At 61.0% G+C, this 14,957-nt stretch overlaps 1 protein-coding gene across 9 annotated transcripts in view; it reads left to right on the top strand.

Moving 5' to 3' along the window:
• PDE2A (phosphodiesterase 2A) overlaps positions 1-14,957 on the top strand; it is a 91,186-nt gene that overhangs the window by 74,070 nt on the left and 2,159 nt on the right. For all 9 annotated transcript variants that reach the window (XM_084975172.1, XM_003482557.5, XM_013999451.3 and 6 more), the window contains 22 exons: positions 2,606-2,665; positions 3,296-3,449; positions 3,638-3,690; positions 3,887-3,961; positions 4,066-4,107; positions 4,645-4,713; positions 4,973-5,103; positions 7,752-7,863; positions 8,337-8,376; positions 8,507-8,570; positions 8,957-9,029; positions 9,157-9,334; positions 9,559-9,671; positions 10,298-10,375; positions 11,444-11,566; positions 12,017-12,087; positions 12,370-12,492; positions 12,766-12,853; positions 13,099-13,146; positions 14,110-14,184; positions 14,350-14,449; positions 14,640-14,752. In XM_084975172.1, coding sequence (XP_084831298.1) covers positions 2,606-2,665; positions 3,296-3,449; positions 3,638-3,690; positions 3,887-3,961; positions 4,066-4,107; positions 4,645-4,713; positions 4,973-5,103; positions 7,752-7,863; positions 8,337-8,376; positions 8,507-8,570; positions 8,957-9,029; positions 9,157-9,334; positions 9,559-9,671; positions 10,298-10,375; positions 11,444-11,566; positions 12,017-12,087; positions 12,370-12,492; positions 12,766-12,853; positions 13,099-13,146; positions 14,110-14,184; positions 14,350-14,449; positions 14,640-14,752 — 1,983 coding nt within the window. The remainder of the gene's footprint in view (positions 1-2,605; positions 2,666-3,295; positions 3,450-3,637; positions 3,691-3,886; positions 3,962-4,065; positions 4,108-4,644; positions 4,714-4,972; positions 5,104-7,751; positions 7,864-8,336; positions 8,377-8,506; positions 8,571-8,956; positions 9,030-9,156; positions 9,335-9,558; positions 9,672-10,297; positions 10,376-11,443; positions 11,567-12,016; positions 12,088-12,369; positions 12,493-12,765; positions 12,854-13,098; positions 13,147-14,109; positions 14,185-14,349; positions 14,450-14,639; positions 14,753-14,957) is intronic.

Raw genomic sequence — 14,957 nt, 5'->3', positions numbered from 1 at the left:
CACAGGGAGGACACTGCGAATGATGGCCAGGGCTAGCCAGGAAACCAGGGAGCCGGCAAGGAATATGGGGGCGGGGGGAATGGCCCTGATAGAGATCGGGTCAGAGAGGGGGCGTGTGGGGGGGCTCCCAGGAATATGCCGTCCAGAGCAGGGCTGCTTGGCTGAGCTCTGGGCCTCTGCAGCTTGCGGTTCAAGGTGCCTTGATTGCACGTTCTTTGTGCGGCGTCTTTGGCTCTGTTCTTCAATTCCGGGATAATAAGTCCCTTTGAGGAGCAGGCAGCCCTTGGTCTCTGGCATTTGATGCGTGATTTGCACCCACTCTTCCCCCAAGCCGTGCCAGCCGCACCAGATCCTTCCACGAGGGTGGGGTGTTCATGAGCTAAGTCACATTTAGCTTGGTGTGGCTGAGGGGGGTGGGGGCTGTGCGGGGCTTTCCACCTTCTCTGCAGCCCCAGCGCCCACTCTTGTGTGTTCCCACTGGGCCCCAGACCCACCCGTGATCAGCAAGAGTGGGTGCTACGGTATGTGTTCCTGTCGGTGAGCAAAAGCCATGTGTGTGTGTGTGCTGGTGATTGTGTCTGTATATGGGGGGGGGGGCGCGTGTGCATGGCTCATCCTGTCAACAGGTTCACATGTGCACCGTGGATGGCAGTCACTGTGCGTGTGGGTGCGTGTGGGTGTGGGTGTGTGTTCGGGGGCTCTAAGGGTCTCCATGAGAGTGGGTCTGTGCACATTCGGGGAGGGGATGGGCTGAGGCAGCAGGAGGGGGTGCAGGGAGGGGCAGGCCCAGTGGGTGGGGGAGCGAGGCCCCCACCATTCCTTCCTTCCCTCCAGTCTTCCGAGCCTCTCACTGGGTCTCCCAGCTCTGTACGGGGACCAGGCTGTTTTGCCAGCCCAGGGACGGGTTGCCCCCACGGCCCTGGGGGGGGGGGGGTCCCAACCTCCTCTTTTCCTGGGAGATGAGTCCAGGTGGAAGGAACACGAAGGATGTCCTCCCACATCTCTTACCAGTAAAATGCCACCACGTTTCTGCAAACCACGTGCAAATGAACCATGTCCCCAGCCCCTTAGACAGCCTGTCTCCTGGGAGTTAGAGACGGAGCCTCGCCAGGACTTCACCTTCCACAGCATCCTTGGCAGCCTGGGCCTCTCCAGGTCTTCCTGCCTCCAGTCCGACTCCCTCCGACCCCCCGGACCTTAGAGGCCGTGGTCTGCAGATGCTAAAGTCTGCTGGGGATCCCCCAGGATGGCTAAGCCACAGTCCAATTCCTTAGCCTTGCTCTCAGGCCCGTCCCCCCTGGTACTGCGGCCAGCACCCTGTCCAGGTCCTCTCCTCCCCATCCCACGGACTCCCCAGCCCTGCCAGGACAGCCTTCTGCGAGCAGTGTCCCCAGCAGGCTTTGCGCCCATTCCAGTGGCCTCCAGGAACCCACCCTCTCTGTGCTCCCACAGTCGTTAAGCACCCCCCCCCCAGTCTGCCCTGTCCTTCCTCCTCAGACACGCAGGCCTGCAGCCCCCCGTCCCATCCCTACTCCATCCCACCCCCCAGCCAGACTGGGAGCTTCCTGAGACCTGCTGGTCTCCTCCTCTCCATCTGTTCCTGGCAGGGGACCCAGAGCAGAGGCGGGCAGGGGCTGCTGAGCAGGGAGGGAAGGTGAAGGAGGAGACCCCAAGACAAGCACTGTGGGGAGCCCCGCAGGTGGTGCACAGCTCTGAGTAGGCGCCGGAATCTGGTGATGAAGGTGGGAGGCTGGCTGGGCCTGCCGTGGGCCCCCCTCGGCTCTCATTTCCCTTGCTGAGCACCCGAGCGGGGGTGAGGGAGGGGGCCTCACAGAGTATGAAACATGGGCCGAGGGGATTCCAGGTGACCCACACAGGGAAGTTGGAGAGGCGCGGGATGATGGGGCTGGTGGTGAAAATGGATCTAGAGAAGGGAAGCTATAGGCGGAGAAGGGGAAGGAGTTCGTGGTGCTGTCCCAACTCTGTCACTTTCGGCTGTGTGACCTTGGGCAAGTCACCCAACCTTTCTGGGCCTTGGTTCATCTGCAAGGTGGAAGCTTGCACACAGGTTGGTGAGAATCACACTCGAGGTAAAGCACTTTATCACTCCATTCATTCATTCATTCATTCGTTCATCCACCCTCTAAGGCTTAGCAGATACGTCATTAACGTCAGGCCTCTGCCTCTGCCCCGCACTTAGGGGTGGCTCACATCCCACTCAGAAAGGGCGAGGCTGGGAGGCCGAGGCCGATACCACTGATTCCATAACCAGGACCTGAAGGGCTCCGTGGACGGAGAGAGGGAGAGGGGTCCAAGGTCGCCCCCTTTCCCTCACCGTCCACTGGAATTGTGCGATTGGTGTGGCAGTGGCTGAAAAGGGAGAGATCAGAAAAAGCCTACTTCTTTGGATTAGTCCCTTCTTTGGAGGAGGGGATTTTCCCAGAGCCATCTGCCGGGGCAGAGAATGGGCTTATCAGAGAGGCCCACAGACTGGAGTGTGTGTGTGTTGGTGGGGAGAGGTGTGCGCTGGGCATGGGAAGGGTGCTCTGGCAGAAACGAGAGGCTAGAGGAGGTCACGGCTGGTCCCCATCTCACTTCCCCGCAGGTGCACTGTGGCCAGTTGAGTGACAGCGATGAGTGGAGCCTGCAAGCCGTGGAGAAGCATGTGAGTGGGCGTAGTGCCGGGTAGGATGCGGGCAGCTGAAGACAGTTGTCACAACTGATGGGAAGATGGTCCAGCCAGGGAGCTTGACATGCCTGGGTTCCAGTCCACAGCTTTTGGGCTGTGTGACCTTGAGCAAATCACTTAACCTCTCTGAGCCTCAGTTGCACATCTGAAAATGAGGCCAAGAATAGTGCCGCCTTAGGGTACAGGTGAAATCAGGCGAGTCAAACAGCTTGTTAATACACAAGAAGGACTATCTACCTAATGATTTTGAGGCTCTTTCTTGAGAGTCTGATTTTGTGACTTTAACAAGAATTTACCACTCCTCGTGGGTGCCAGAGGTGGAGAAATCCGGCCCTCTTCTGTCTTGGAAGAGTCTGGGGGCTAGGAATGGAGACCAACCCTGTACTCCGCTGATCACAGACCCGAGGGACGCCGCAGGGGCAGTGGAAGCCGGCAGGAGAGCGGGGCGCTAAGGGATGGGTTGTTTGGGACCCGGGGGCGTGGGGGTGTGAGGCGATGGCCCCGCGGGCAGAGGAAGTCGCTCGAGCAAAGGAGCAAAGGCTCGAGATAGCGAGCGAGATAAAGGTGGGGTGGCGTGTGTCTCACCTTCTGCGCGGCCCGCCCCAGACCCTGGTGGCCCTGAAAAGGGTGCAGGCTCTGCAGCAGCGCGGGCCCGGCGCGGCCCCCGAAGCGGCCCAGAAGCCCCCGGAGGGGGTGGCAGGAGACCAGAAGGGCGGAGTCGGGTACACAGACCAAGACCGAAAGATCCTGCAACTTTGCGGTGAGGACCTGGCGGGGGGGCGGGGCCTAGCCTGGAGGGGAGGAGCCGTGGGTGGGCGGGGCCTGAGAGTGGGGCGCGGCCAAGGGCGGGGCCGGGGGAGCGGTGCGAACTCAGGTCCGGAGCTGGCCGGCGCGGGCTGGGGGAGGCTCTGGGCCCCCTCTCTGACCCACGCCCCGGGGCCTTTGCAGGGGAGCTCTACGACCTGGATGCCTCTTCCCTGCAGCTCAAAGTCCTCCAATACGTGAGTCCCGGCGCCCTTCCCACTGCGTCCCTCCCGGGACCCACGTCCCTGTCAGCCCTTCGTCTCAGTTCAGATTCCGACGTCCTCCCTGTCCCTCTTCTCCACCTCCTTGAGGAGCCCCAGAGAGGCGAGAGGGTGGGGAGTGGGGTGGCCTCCAGACCCCGGGTCAGCCCCTCGCTGTGTCCTCCTCTCTCAGCTGCAGCAGGAGACCCAGGCGTCCCGGTGCTGCCTCCTGCTGGTCTCCGAGGACAACCTCCAGCTTTCCTGCAAGGTGAGGGCCCGGCTCCACTGGGGGGGCAGGGCAAGGGCCCTGGGTCTCTGGGAGGAACAGTCGTTGCCTATCTTTTAACCAGTGCACGTGGCTCTGCCCATCAGGTCATCGGAGATAAAGTGCTGCAGGAAGAGACCAGCTTCCCAGTGAGTCCTGCACGCATCTCCCGTGTGGAGTCTGGAGGGTTGGGGAAGTAGCCTGACGCCAGCTAGGCACTCCTGGGGTCTGCCCAGAGAGGCTGGGACCTGCTAGAATCTCCCGGCATCTGATGGAATTATCTGGATCTTGGGACCTACTTAGAAACGTTATGTGAGATCAGAGCGTCTCACGATCAGGATCCATTAGGAGAAATCTCCCCCCAGTCTGCAGAAAGGCTTACTGGGACCAGTTCACTTCTGCTGGAGTATATCTGGATTTGGCTCCCTTAGCATCTGTTAGGATCAGTGAGAATCCTCGGCTTCGGCTCTGTCTCCTAGTTAGACAAAGCCCTCAAGACCTCCGTAGGGGATTCTGGCCAAGAGCCGACTCCCCCACACTCACCCGCCCTCACGCCTCCGTTTATTCCATCCACCATGTGCCCTGACTGAAGAGGCAGTTGAAACCTCCAGACTTGGTGGGGAGGGGTCTGAGACTGCCTGATCCTGGGAAGAGCTGGACCCTGACTGGCTCTCCTCACTCCGCAGTTGACGACAGGACGCCTGGGCCAGGTGGTGGAAGACAAGAAGTCCATCCAGCTGCAAGACCTCACCTCTGTAAGCCATGGCCTGGCGGGACCAGAGGAGGGGACAAGGGGAGAGACCACTGCCGGGTCCCCAGGGCCAGGGTCTCTGGGCCAGGGCAGCCTAGTGATGGGGAGACCACCAGCCCCGTGTCACGGCACTTCCCACGCTGCAGGAGCCCTTCAGCCCCTCCTTTTGCAGAGTGGGGGAAGGTGGGGGGCGTAGTCCCTTCCTCCTTCTCCATGCTGACTTGCCTCCCGTTGCCGCCGCCCCCCCCCCCCCGCGTTTGCAGGAGGATGTGCAACAGCTGCAAAGCATGTTGGGCTGCGAGCTGCAGGCCATGCTCTGTGTCCCTGTCATTAGCCGAGCCACGGACCAGGTGGTGGCTTTGGCCTGCGCCTTCAACAAGCTCGGAGGAGACTTGTGAGTCCCCGCTGGAGGGATGCGGGTCTGGAGGTGGAGCCGAGAGGCTGGGCGGGGCTTGACCAGGGTAACAGTGTAGGAAGGGTACCCGGCAGGTGGTACTGTTCCAGCAGCGGCGGCGGCTGCGGCCTGAATGGTTTTTCTGCGCAAGAGACGAGAGGCTTCTGGGAGTGATGGTCCCTTGTCGCTGCTCCGTCTTGGCTTTCTAAAATCCTGGGGAGGTCCAGGAGAGTTCTCCGCTATTTGCCTGCTTCCTGTGGTTTGGATTACTGGCTCGTAGACCCTGGCTCTCTCCCTCTTGCCACCCCTGGTTTTGGCATTTCTGCTGGAAACTGCCTGCTGGAGGGGCGGTGAGCTTGAGGATGGGTGACCTCTCTGCAGTTTCACTGCCACAGTAGATGGTGGCTCACGGGAAGAGGCATGGGGACTGGGCTAAGCTGAGGGGCTTTAGAGGTGTTGCTGTAGCAGCTGTAAGAACCAGGTGAGAGGGAGTGGGCAGGACACAGTGTCTCAACAGGCTGAGGAAATCTGTCTCGAGAACGGGGTGTATCATAGATTTTCCTACGCCCACTCATTAATGGGTAGCAGCTGCCTGAAGCGCTGTATTAATTTGCGAGCCACAGCGATGGGATTGAGTAGGTCTGTCCCGGGTGTAGGTTCAGGATGTGAAGGCTGCCACACCTGGGCCAGCCATAGGGAGCAGCAGGCAGGTGAGGCATTGAGTTCTGATTCCGGATAGAGAGTGATGCTGACAAGATGCTTGGCCCCTGGGGCCCAAGCAAGCAGGCTGGGTTCGAGGGCCTGGAGCTCCTGCAGAAGGAGGAGGCTGGAGATGTTGGGCCGAGAGAGGTGTCAGAAGCACAGGGATGGAGTCTGCAGAGGGGACACAGAGATCTGGGCGTCATAGGTCTGAGTCGTAGGGCCTCCCAGCAAGGACCTCTGTTGGCAGTTGGCTGCGCCTGGGAAAATGAAGCCAGGGACAAGACAGAGGCAGCTGAGCCAGAGAGCAGATGGGATCTGTGCCATTTGGGGCCCCCTCGTGTGGGGAGAATTTGTGCCAGGCAGTAAACACACATCGAAGACCTGCTGTATCTGATCCTGTGCTGGTCAGATGGCTTTAAAGGGCCTTTAGGGAGGGGAGTGTGGGGGGCGGGGTGGGGGGATGTCCAGCAGGGGCTGGGACCTCTGGCTGCTGGCTGTAGGCCTGGGTCTGAGATGGTCCTGGCCTAGGGGTGGGGGGTGGGGGTATCAGAAGGGAAAGGAGATGGGGACTCAGTGGTAACTGTGAGGCCAGGCCAAGGGCAAGTTCAGCTCTGGGTTCTGCATATTTCAGGGAGTGAGTGCTGAACACCTGCAAGAGCCAAGGTGGCTCTCAGCTCAGAGCAGGCCCTGCAGTTTCTGCTGCTGGGAACCCAGGGAGCAGGGACCCCAACAGCTGCTCTGTCGGGGGTGTGATGGGGCTGGGGCCAAGGGCAGAGGAATAGTTAAGACACTGAGCAAACACTTCCCAAATATCTCCCCTGTACCAGGCTGTGCATCGGACAGAGGGGGAAGCAGTCATGGTGCTGCCTTTAAGACTTAAGGTTTATTTTTAGGGCAGAGAGGGAGGAGGGTGGGAAAGGTATTCTAGGCAGAGCGAACAGTGTGGGAAAAGCAGGAAGGTGTGAAAGAGCCTGAGGTTTTCTCCGAATGCTGAGGATCTTAGTGTGGCTGAGGCTGAGACGCCCGGAGATGAGGGGAGAGGGGTGGGTGAGCCCAGACGGAGGGGATTCAGATGCCACGGGAAGGAGGGTGGGCGGCAGACGCAGCAGGGTGGGGATCAGGATCTGGGCCCGGATCACTGACAGCAAGCACAAGTGTGGGGACCCCAGCCGAGGGCAGCGCTGATCTGGCCCCCAAATGACAGGGAAATCTAGGGGCTGAGAAAGGGTCCCGATCCCTGAGGAAGCTCCATCTCCCCATCATCCCCACCTGGAGAGGCACACGCACATCCCCGGCCCAGGTCCCACCCCAGCTTGGTCCATCCAGTCCCACAAAACTCCCTGGTGACAAGACACCCGGTGGCCGGATGGCAGGACCTCCTCAGGAGAGGGGGCTGATCTCGAGAGAGCCAGCTCCGTGTGTGTGAAGGGCACGGGCCTGCCCACAGCTACTGTAGGATCTTGGGGGGTACCAAACCAGTGCCCACAGTGTCCAGGGAGGGTGGGATGGTGACAGGAACTGCACGAGACAGGCCAGCGCCGCTGCTCCTACCTTCCCTGAGGTTGGAGGGAGCCCTGGAGAAGAGCAGGACACCCAGCCCTGGCCTGAGCGCATCTCCAGTCTGAGGACGGAGACCCAGCTCAGTCCAGGCACATCAAGTTAGAGGAGGGAGACGTGACTTTGGCTTCGAGAAGCAATAGTCTGAGAGGAATACACACTTTGGTCAGAGAAAGGTTAGAACCCCACCCACCCACCCACCCAGGAGGCCCTAGTCCGAGGGGGAAGCTGGCCCAAGCAGGCTGTGTGTGAGCATCCCCAGCAGAGGAGAGAGATGTAGCCGGGGATTCCGGAGCGGGCGTCCTGGAGGAATGGAAGCAGGTGGATTGGGGAGGGCCATCGACTGGCCCCCCGTCTGGCTCCTCTCTGGTGACCCTGTCCCCCGCCAGGTTCACAGACCAGGACGAGCATGTGATCCAGCACTGCTTCCACTACACCAGCACCGTGCTCACCAGCACCCTGGCCTTCCAGAAGGAGCAGAAGCTCAAGTGTGAGTGCCAGGTGAGTGGCCTGCTTTGCACCTCTCTCGGGGACCAGGTCGCCTCGCCCGGCTCTCAGCCCCAGAGAGTCAGCCACAAGGGAAAAGCCTGCGTCTCTTTGTACCACTAGTTAGGGAGGCTACCTAGTGCCCTGGAGGCTTCTTCCAGAGGGAACTCAGCGGCGCCAAAGGTCGGCACCTGGGGCTGCAGGCACTGTACGCGCTCGCCCTCTAGTGTTCAGGTCGCGCACTACAGCAACATCTGGGGAGCTGGAGCGACAGGTGACCACGCACGAGACTCAGGATAACTATGCGCCTTCACCGGGGCTCTTCCTCCCACTCCTTCACGTAGTAGCCCAATGATGTAATTAGACTCGGCCCGTCTCCATCCGGTCCGGAGAGTCCTAGGGGAAGGATGAAAAGACCCCGGGTCTGGTGGAGGCAGGGGGCTAGAGAGGGCGGCCACCTGCAACCTGAACCCATTTCTCCATCCCAGGCTCTTCTCCAAGTGGCCAAAAACCTCTTCACTCACCTGGGTGAGTGCACTGCCCTCCTCCAAGCCTGGCTGTGGGTGGGAGTGAGGGCTGGCGTTTTGAGGAGGGGCGGTGGTGGGGCTCAGCCCTCTCGCCCAGTCTCACCGCTGTCCCCTGCCTCTTCCTCCCCTAGACGACGTCTCTGTCCTGCTCCAGGAGATCATCACTGAGGCCAGAAACCTTAGCAACGCTGAGATGTGAGTGAGTCCAGCCCGAGGCGGGGCGGCAGAGGCGAGGGGCCAGTCCTCCCCTCTCCTCCCCTCTTTCCCCTGCTCCACTGCCCTCTTGTGGGACCCTGTCACAGTCTCTGTGGTCCTTTGTTTCATGCCGGTGTCCTTTCACACATCCAGCGACAGCAGGGGTGAGGCTTTGCTGGCCATGGGTCCTCAGCTCCTAACACAGGGCATGGCACATAGTAGGTGCCACACACACACACACACACACACGTTGGTCTGGAGGAGAGTCTCACACCACAAGTCACTCCCTCCAGCCTCAGAAATCCAGGCTTTGCCTCACTCCCAGATTTGAGGGGTTGTGGGAGAGCCATGTCAGGGCCCTGGGGACGAAGGCCCTCTCTCCACAGCTGCTCTGTGTTCCTGCTGGATCAGAACGAGCTGGTGGCCAAAGTGTTCGACGGGGGCGTGGTGGATGACGAGGTGAGGCAGGGCGGCGCAGAGCGAGGGTGTGGCCACCGTCCTGGCGGGAGTCCACAGGGGACGCTGGGGAGCAGGCCTGCTCTGTGGCCCGCCACTAACTTTCTCTACTCCGTCCCCGCACCGGCAGAGCTATGAGATCCGCATCCCGGCGGATCAGGGCATCGCGGGCCACGTGGCGACCACGGGCCAGATTCTGAACATCCCGGACGCATACGCACACCCACTTTTCTACCGCGGCGTGGATGACAGCACCGGCTTCCGGACGCGCAACATCCTCTGCTTCCCCATCAAGAACGAGAACCAGGGTGCCTTCTCCAGCCTCTGGGTGGGGGGGGGGAGGGCGAGGCGGGGCCTGAGCAGGATGGGGGCGGAGTCGACCCGAGGGTCCACAAGGTTTCTGCGCCCTAGCGTCCCAAAGCAGTAGGGACCAGGTTTCCCAGGCGTGGGACGTCCCTTGAGGACACTCTGGGAGGGTAGATTTCCGTCAGACACATCCACGGACCCCTCCTAACCCTTCTTTGGTCCCCAGAGGTCATCGGTGTGGCCGAGCTGGTGAACAAGATCAATGGACCGTGGTTCAGCAAGTTCGATGAGGACCTGGCCACAGCCTTCTCCATCTACTGCGGCATCAGCATCGCCCATGTGAGCAGCTCATGGGCGGGACCCGTGCACCTCTGTGCCCCTCTCCACACTGGCTCTCCTTTCCCATCCAGACCAGTCCATGCCCCGCCTGGGATTCAGGGCCCTGCTACCGGGTGGCTGAGCAGCCTTCAGTACCTCTGGCCTCAATTCACCATCAGAAAGCTGGAGATACGCTTTCCTGTCCTGTCCAGTTAGCCTGCCAGGACATGGGAGACCCGTTTTGCTTCCCCCATCTCCGGAAGCAACCTCAATCCAAGCCCCCCGGTCAGCTTCTTTTGGGGACATGTTGGGTCTCATTGTCCAGAGCCGGCAGCTCCAGCCTGGGAATCCAAAACCTAGGTCCCTGACCACCAGCCACGCATCCCTCTGCTTCTCCTTCTCTGTTGTGGCTCTCAGGCTCCATCACCGAAGATGGGGGCAGACTCAGGAGAGCCTGCAAACGCCAGAGGCCTGGAGAGGGGGCGCCGGGGAGATCTGGATGAAAGTCGTAGCGGCCTCCTTGCTCTCCTGGGGCCTGCGTGGGACAGGAGGGAGGGGTTCTATCTGATCCCTGGGCCCCAGTCCTGGGCGCTCAGAGATTTCACAGCCGCCTTGCTTGAGCCCCATCTGTCCCTCTTTCCCCCCAGTCCCTCCTGTACAAGAAAGTGAATGAGGCCCAGTATCGCAGCCACCTAGCCAATGAGATGATGATGTACCACATGAAGGTAAGCCCCGCCCACAGGAAGGGAAGCCCCGCCCACAGGAAGGGAAGCCCCGCCCAGAGCTTCTGCCCTCCTTCTCCAGCCAGCAGAATGCCCGCGTTCCTCCACTGCCTCCCGGATCCTCAGGGGCCCAAGCCCAGCTTGGGCTTTCTGATCACCCTCTCTTGGAGATAAGAAGGTAGAGCCAGAGCAATGCCTGGCCTTTTGCTCTCCTGCTCTCCTGCGGGGCAGCTCCTCTTCAAAGCAGTTTCCAGTTCAGTCCCAAGGCTGGCAAGACTCAGCCCAGGGGAGAATGCGATTCAGGCAGGTGTTCCCCGTGTCCAGGGATGACTCCTACCCTGGGACTTACTGAAGGCTGGGAAGCCCGCTCAGGGCCCACCGCAGCGCCTTGGCACGGTGGTCACGCAGACCTGGGCAGTCTGCTGGTCTTCTGTCCATTGCCAGACCCCGCGCAGGAAAGCTGGCCCAGACTTCCGTTCAGAGTGTGCGGTGTCATTGCTCATTGGAACGTTTCCTCTCATCTGTGTACAAAGCAGAGCGCCCCAGATTTTGTAGCTAGGGTCAGAGCTGTAGCAGGAAGGGTTGAGGCTAGACTGGGATGGTTCTCCCGAAAGAAAGGAAGGAATCTTTGAGGGAGTTCCCTGGTGGTGCAGAGGGTTGAGGATCTGGCCTTGTCACTACTGTGGGGCAGGTTTGACCCCTGGCCCAGGAATTTCTGCATGCTGAGGGTGCGTGCACCGCACCCCATCCCACCCCAAAAAAGAAGAAGAAGGAATCTTTGAGTTATTGCCTATGAAAGGCTGCCATGGTTTGGGGGTGTCACAACGAGGTGTTGTCTGTCTTTGACAAGGCTAGGTTGTCACAGATGAGGGTGGCGACAGGCAAGGAGGCACAGGATGCGGGCTGCAGGACAATGAAGGGAGGGTGGTTGTCTCCTGCCCATAGAGAGCCGTGGAGTGGATGGCCCCCCGGGCACATGCTGAGCGGGAGGTCCCGCCACTGTGGGAACTTGAGGTCGCAGGCCCTGGATGGGGTGTCTTGTCTTCCACTGCCCTGGCTGGTCCCCTCTAGGTCTCTGATGACGAATACACCAAACTTCTCCATGATGGGATCCAGCCCGTGGCTGCCATTGACACCAATTTTGCCAGTTTCACCTACACCCCTCGCTCTCTGCCCGAGGATGACACGTCCATGGTGAGCCGGCCTGTCCCCACTTGACTGCGGAGCTGGGGGTTGTACAGCTGGCGCTTCCAGTTAGATGTACCTAGGAATTTCCTGGCAAGACGGAGTCATCGAGGAAGGCCACGGCGTCTTTCTCAGAGATGGAGCAGGCACGTGGTCTGCCAGCAGGGGCCACAGGTCCTGCCCAGAGCCAGGGGCTGGACTCGAACCAACCATGGCCTCAGGGCTGGCACCTCCCTCCATGTTTTTCTAAGATTTTATTTGAGCGTGGTTCCAAGAGTTCTTAGAGCTCATATTTCTAAGTTCATGGCTCTAAGGATGCTTGGCTTTACCGTTTTGTGCTTCTCTAGTTTAGATTCGAAGTTCTAAGATGCTGAAATTTTGGAGGCCTCAAGAGGGGCCGGGGCAGGGGGCTTATCTTGAAACTGACAGTCTCTGCTCCCTCCTTTCCGCCCTCTGCAGGCCATCCTGAGCATGCTGCAGGACATGAATTTCATCAATAACTACAAAATTGACTGCCCAACACTGGCCCGGTGTGTGCCCCCCGCCCTCCCCTCCGCATGCAGGCAGCCCCGTCTCTGCCTTCCTCTGTCCCTACCCTCCCATCCATTGCCCCCCCGTGCTCTGGGAAGGGCTCTCTGAGGATGGCTGGGGGGAGGCCCAGTCTCATGGGCCGGGGAAGATCCGCGAGTGAGAGGCAATTCCCAGACCCTGGCACCAAGAGGAAAGGAGAGGAATGGGGGCAGGGAAGAGCCTGGCGGGCTCCCTGGAAGAGGCGAGCCTGAGGTCCTGCGCTGCCCCCTCCGCTCCCCCAGGTTCTGTCTGATGGTGAAGAAGGGCTACCGGGATCCTCCCTACCACAACTGGATGCACGCCTTTTCTGTCTCCCACTTCTGCTACCTGCTCTACAAGAACCTGGAGCTCACCAACTACCTCGAGTGAGTGGCAGCCCTTCCCCCACATCTGGCAGCCATGGGGGAGGGGAGTCCCCTGCCCTGGGACAGGGCAGCGCTTCCTGTGTGGCAGCTGTCTTTACCTGCACCACCTCATGGGACCCTCTTAACAGCCTCGGTGAGAAAGGTGCAGCACCTCTTTCCAAGAAGGGGACCGGGGGTCCTGAGCTCCGGTCCAGTGACTCCTGGACCTCTCAGCCAGCCGGCCCTCCCCTGGAGGGGCGTGCCTGACCTGCCTGTCCTCCGTCTCCCATCCAGGGACATCGAGATCTTTGCCTTGTTTATTTCCTGTATGTGTCACGACCTGGACCACAGAGGCACGAACAACTCCTTCCAGGTGGCCTCGGTGAGACCCGACACTCCTCCCGCTGGGCACCCTCCCCTGGGTGTCTGGGAGGTCCCCCCCTCCAACCTGAGGGCGAGGTGGGAGCCGGTGAGGCCAGGAGCCAGTTGAGAGACAGGCGGAGGCGCCCGCAGGCTTTGGGAGATGGGGGAGCACTTGGGGCGGAGGAGCGGGGCAGTTCTTAGCCTCATGTGGTGGCTCTTTCCTCTGGACACGAGGAGTGATGGCTTTGTTTTGGGCTTTTCCAGAAATCTGTGCTGGCCGCGCTCTACAGCTCCGAGGGCTCTGTCATGGAGGTACCACTGTTCTGCCCACTATCCCTGTCCCCACCATCCCCTTAAGGCCACTGACTTACAAAATTGAGGCCCAGCGCCCGCCCTTCCCAAGCCCTGCCCTCCAGACCGGCCTTGAGCGCTGGAGCCAGCCCGGAGCACATCTGGCTTATTCCACGCAGATGCGCTTGGGCAGGTGCGGGTCGGGCTGCAGGTTGTGCCCAGCCAGCTTCGCCAAAGAGCACCTGTGTTAGCACATCTCTCTCTGCGTGTCAAGGACGCCCTGTGGGCACGGGCTCCACTCCTCTCACACTCAGCTCTGCCTTTGATTGGGGTCTCCTCGCCCCGGATGGGAGCTCCTATGGGCAGAGAGACAAACGCAGAGACTGCTCTGAGCTCCTTGCACTTGGCACAGAGCGTGGCACAGGATGGGAGCTAAACTCCAAGGTCACCTTGGCTCACGCTGCCCTCCAGAGACTGCTCCTGCTTCGCACACTCGCCAGGATGAGGGCTGGCTTCCTCCGGGGCTGCCTGGTGGTGGCCTTGCTTGTGCCCTCCGCGCCCTGGGCTAAGCCTGCTTGGTCTCTGAGTGACAGTCCTTCGGCGTCAGGAGACAGGGGCCTGGCCCTCTCCTCGTCGCTGTCCTTTCTTGTCAGCCCACAAATGGCTGCATGAATTAACGTCCGGGACGCGGAGGAATCATTTCAGAATTGTTCCAGCTTGAGAGGCCCTCAGAGCTTGGCTTGTCATGTCCCTCCGTGTGACAGCTGAGGAGTCTGAGGCCCAGAGCCGGCCAGGGACTTGCCCAGGGCTTCATAGAGGGTTGAAATAGAGCCCAGAAAGGGAACGGTCCCCCCACCCCCAGTTCTGCTTGCTGTGCTCACCTCGGGGATTGGGACTGGGCCAGCCAGGGCTGCTCCTCCCTTGGGGTCAGTGGTGAGGGGCGCCCCCCCCGCCCCAGCTGGCCCCACTTCACTCTCCCCCCAGAGGCACCACTTCGCTCAGGCCATCGCCATTCTCAACACCCACGGCTGCAACATCTTTGACCACTTTTCCCGGAAGGTGATGGGGTCGGGGGTGGGGGTGGGGCAGTGGGACCTGGGAGCTGGCCTGAGATGGGAGAAGGAGCGCGGAGCCCAGCCGTGGGGGCTTCTGAGTCTGGGGGAGGGGGCGGGGCGCCTGGCCAGAGGCCCTGACACCGCACACACCCCGCTGCCCCCGGCCCAGGACTATCAGCGCATGTTGGACCTGATGCGGGACATCATCCTGGCCACGGACCTGGCCCATCACCTCCGCATCTTCAAGGACCTCCAGAAGATGGCCGAAGGTGCCTGCCTTTAGCCCGGGCCTCGGGGTTGGGGCGGAATCTCAGACCCCCCCCCCCCCCCCCGCCTCAACCCAGCAGGCAGACGCAGCCCTGCATCCCTGGCTGCCATCCAGGGTGCTGAGTTCCCTGCCCTCTGAGAGCAGGTGCCAGGAGGCTGGGCCCCTCTCCTAACCCACTCCTCTCCCGACAGTGGGCTATGACCGAACCAACAAGCAGCACCACAGCCTCCTTCTCTGCCTCCTCATGACCTCCTGTGACCTCTCCGACCAGACCAAGGGCTGGAAGACCACGCGGAAGATCGCGGTGGGTGCCGCCCCTCCCTAGGAAGGCGCACGCTGCACCTGCCAGCCCAGGGCGGCTCCTGCAGCCCCAACACCCTCCCTGTCTGAGCTCAGCCCGGCTGTCGGCTGGGGGGACAGATACCGAGAGCACATCAGGGTGACAGATGGGGAGACGGAGGGAGGGGCACGGATGCACACAGCAAGTCTGTGGCGGGTGGAAGGTGGGC

The sequence above is a fragment of the Sus scrofa genome, chromosome 9, assembly GCF_054392235.1.
Source record: "Sus scrofa isolate SSC_HxYL_T2T_F1_AM1 chromosome 9, Sscrofa_HxYL_maternal_Yorkshire_Landrace_v2.0, whole genome shotgun sequence".
NCBI lineage: Eukaryota > Metazoa > Chordata > Mammalia > Artiodactyla > Suidae > Sus > Sus scrofa.
This window is presented reverse-complemented; position numbering and strand designations above follow the sequence as displayed.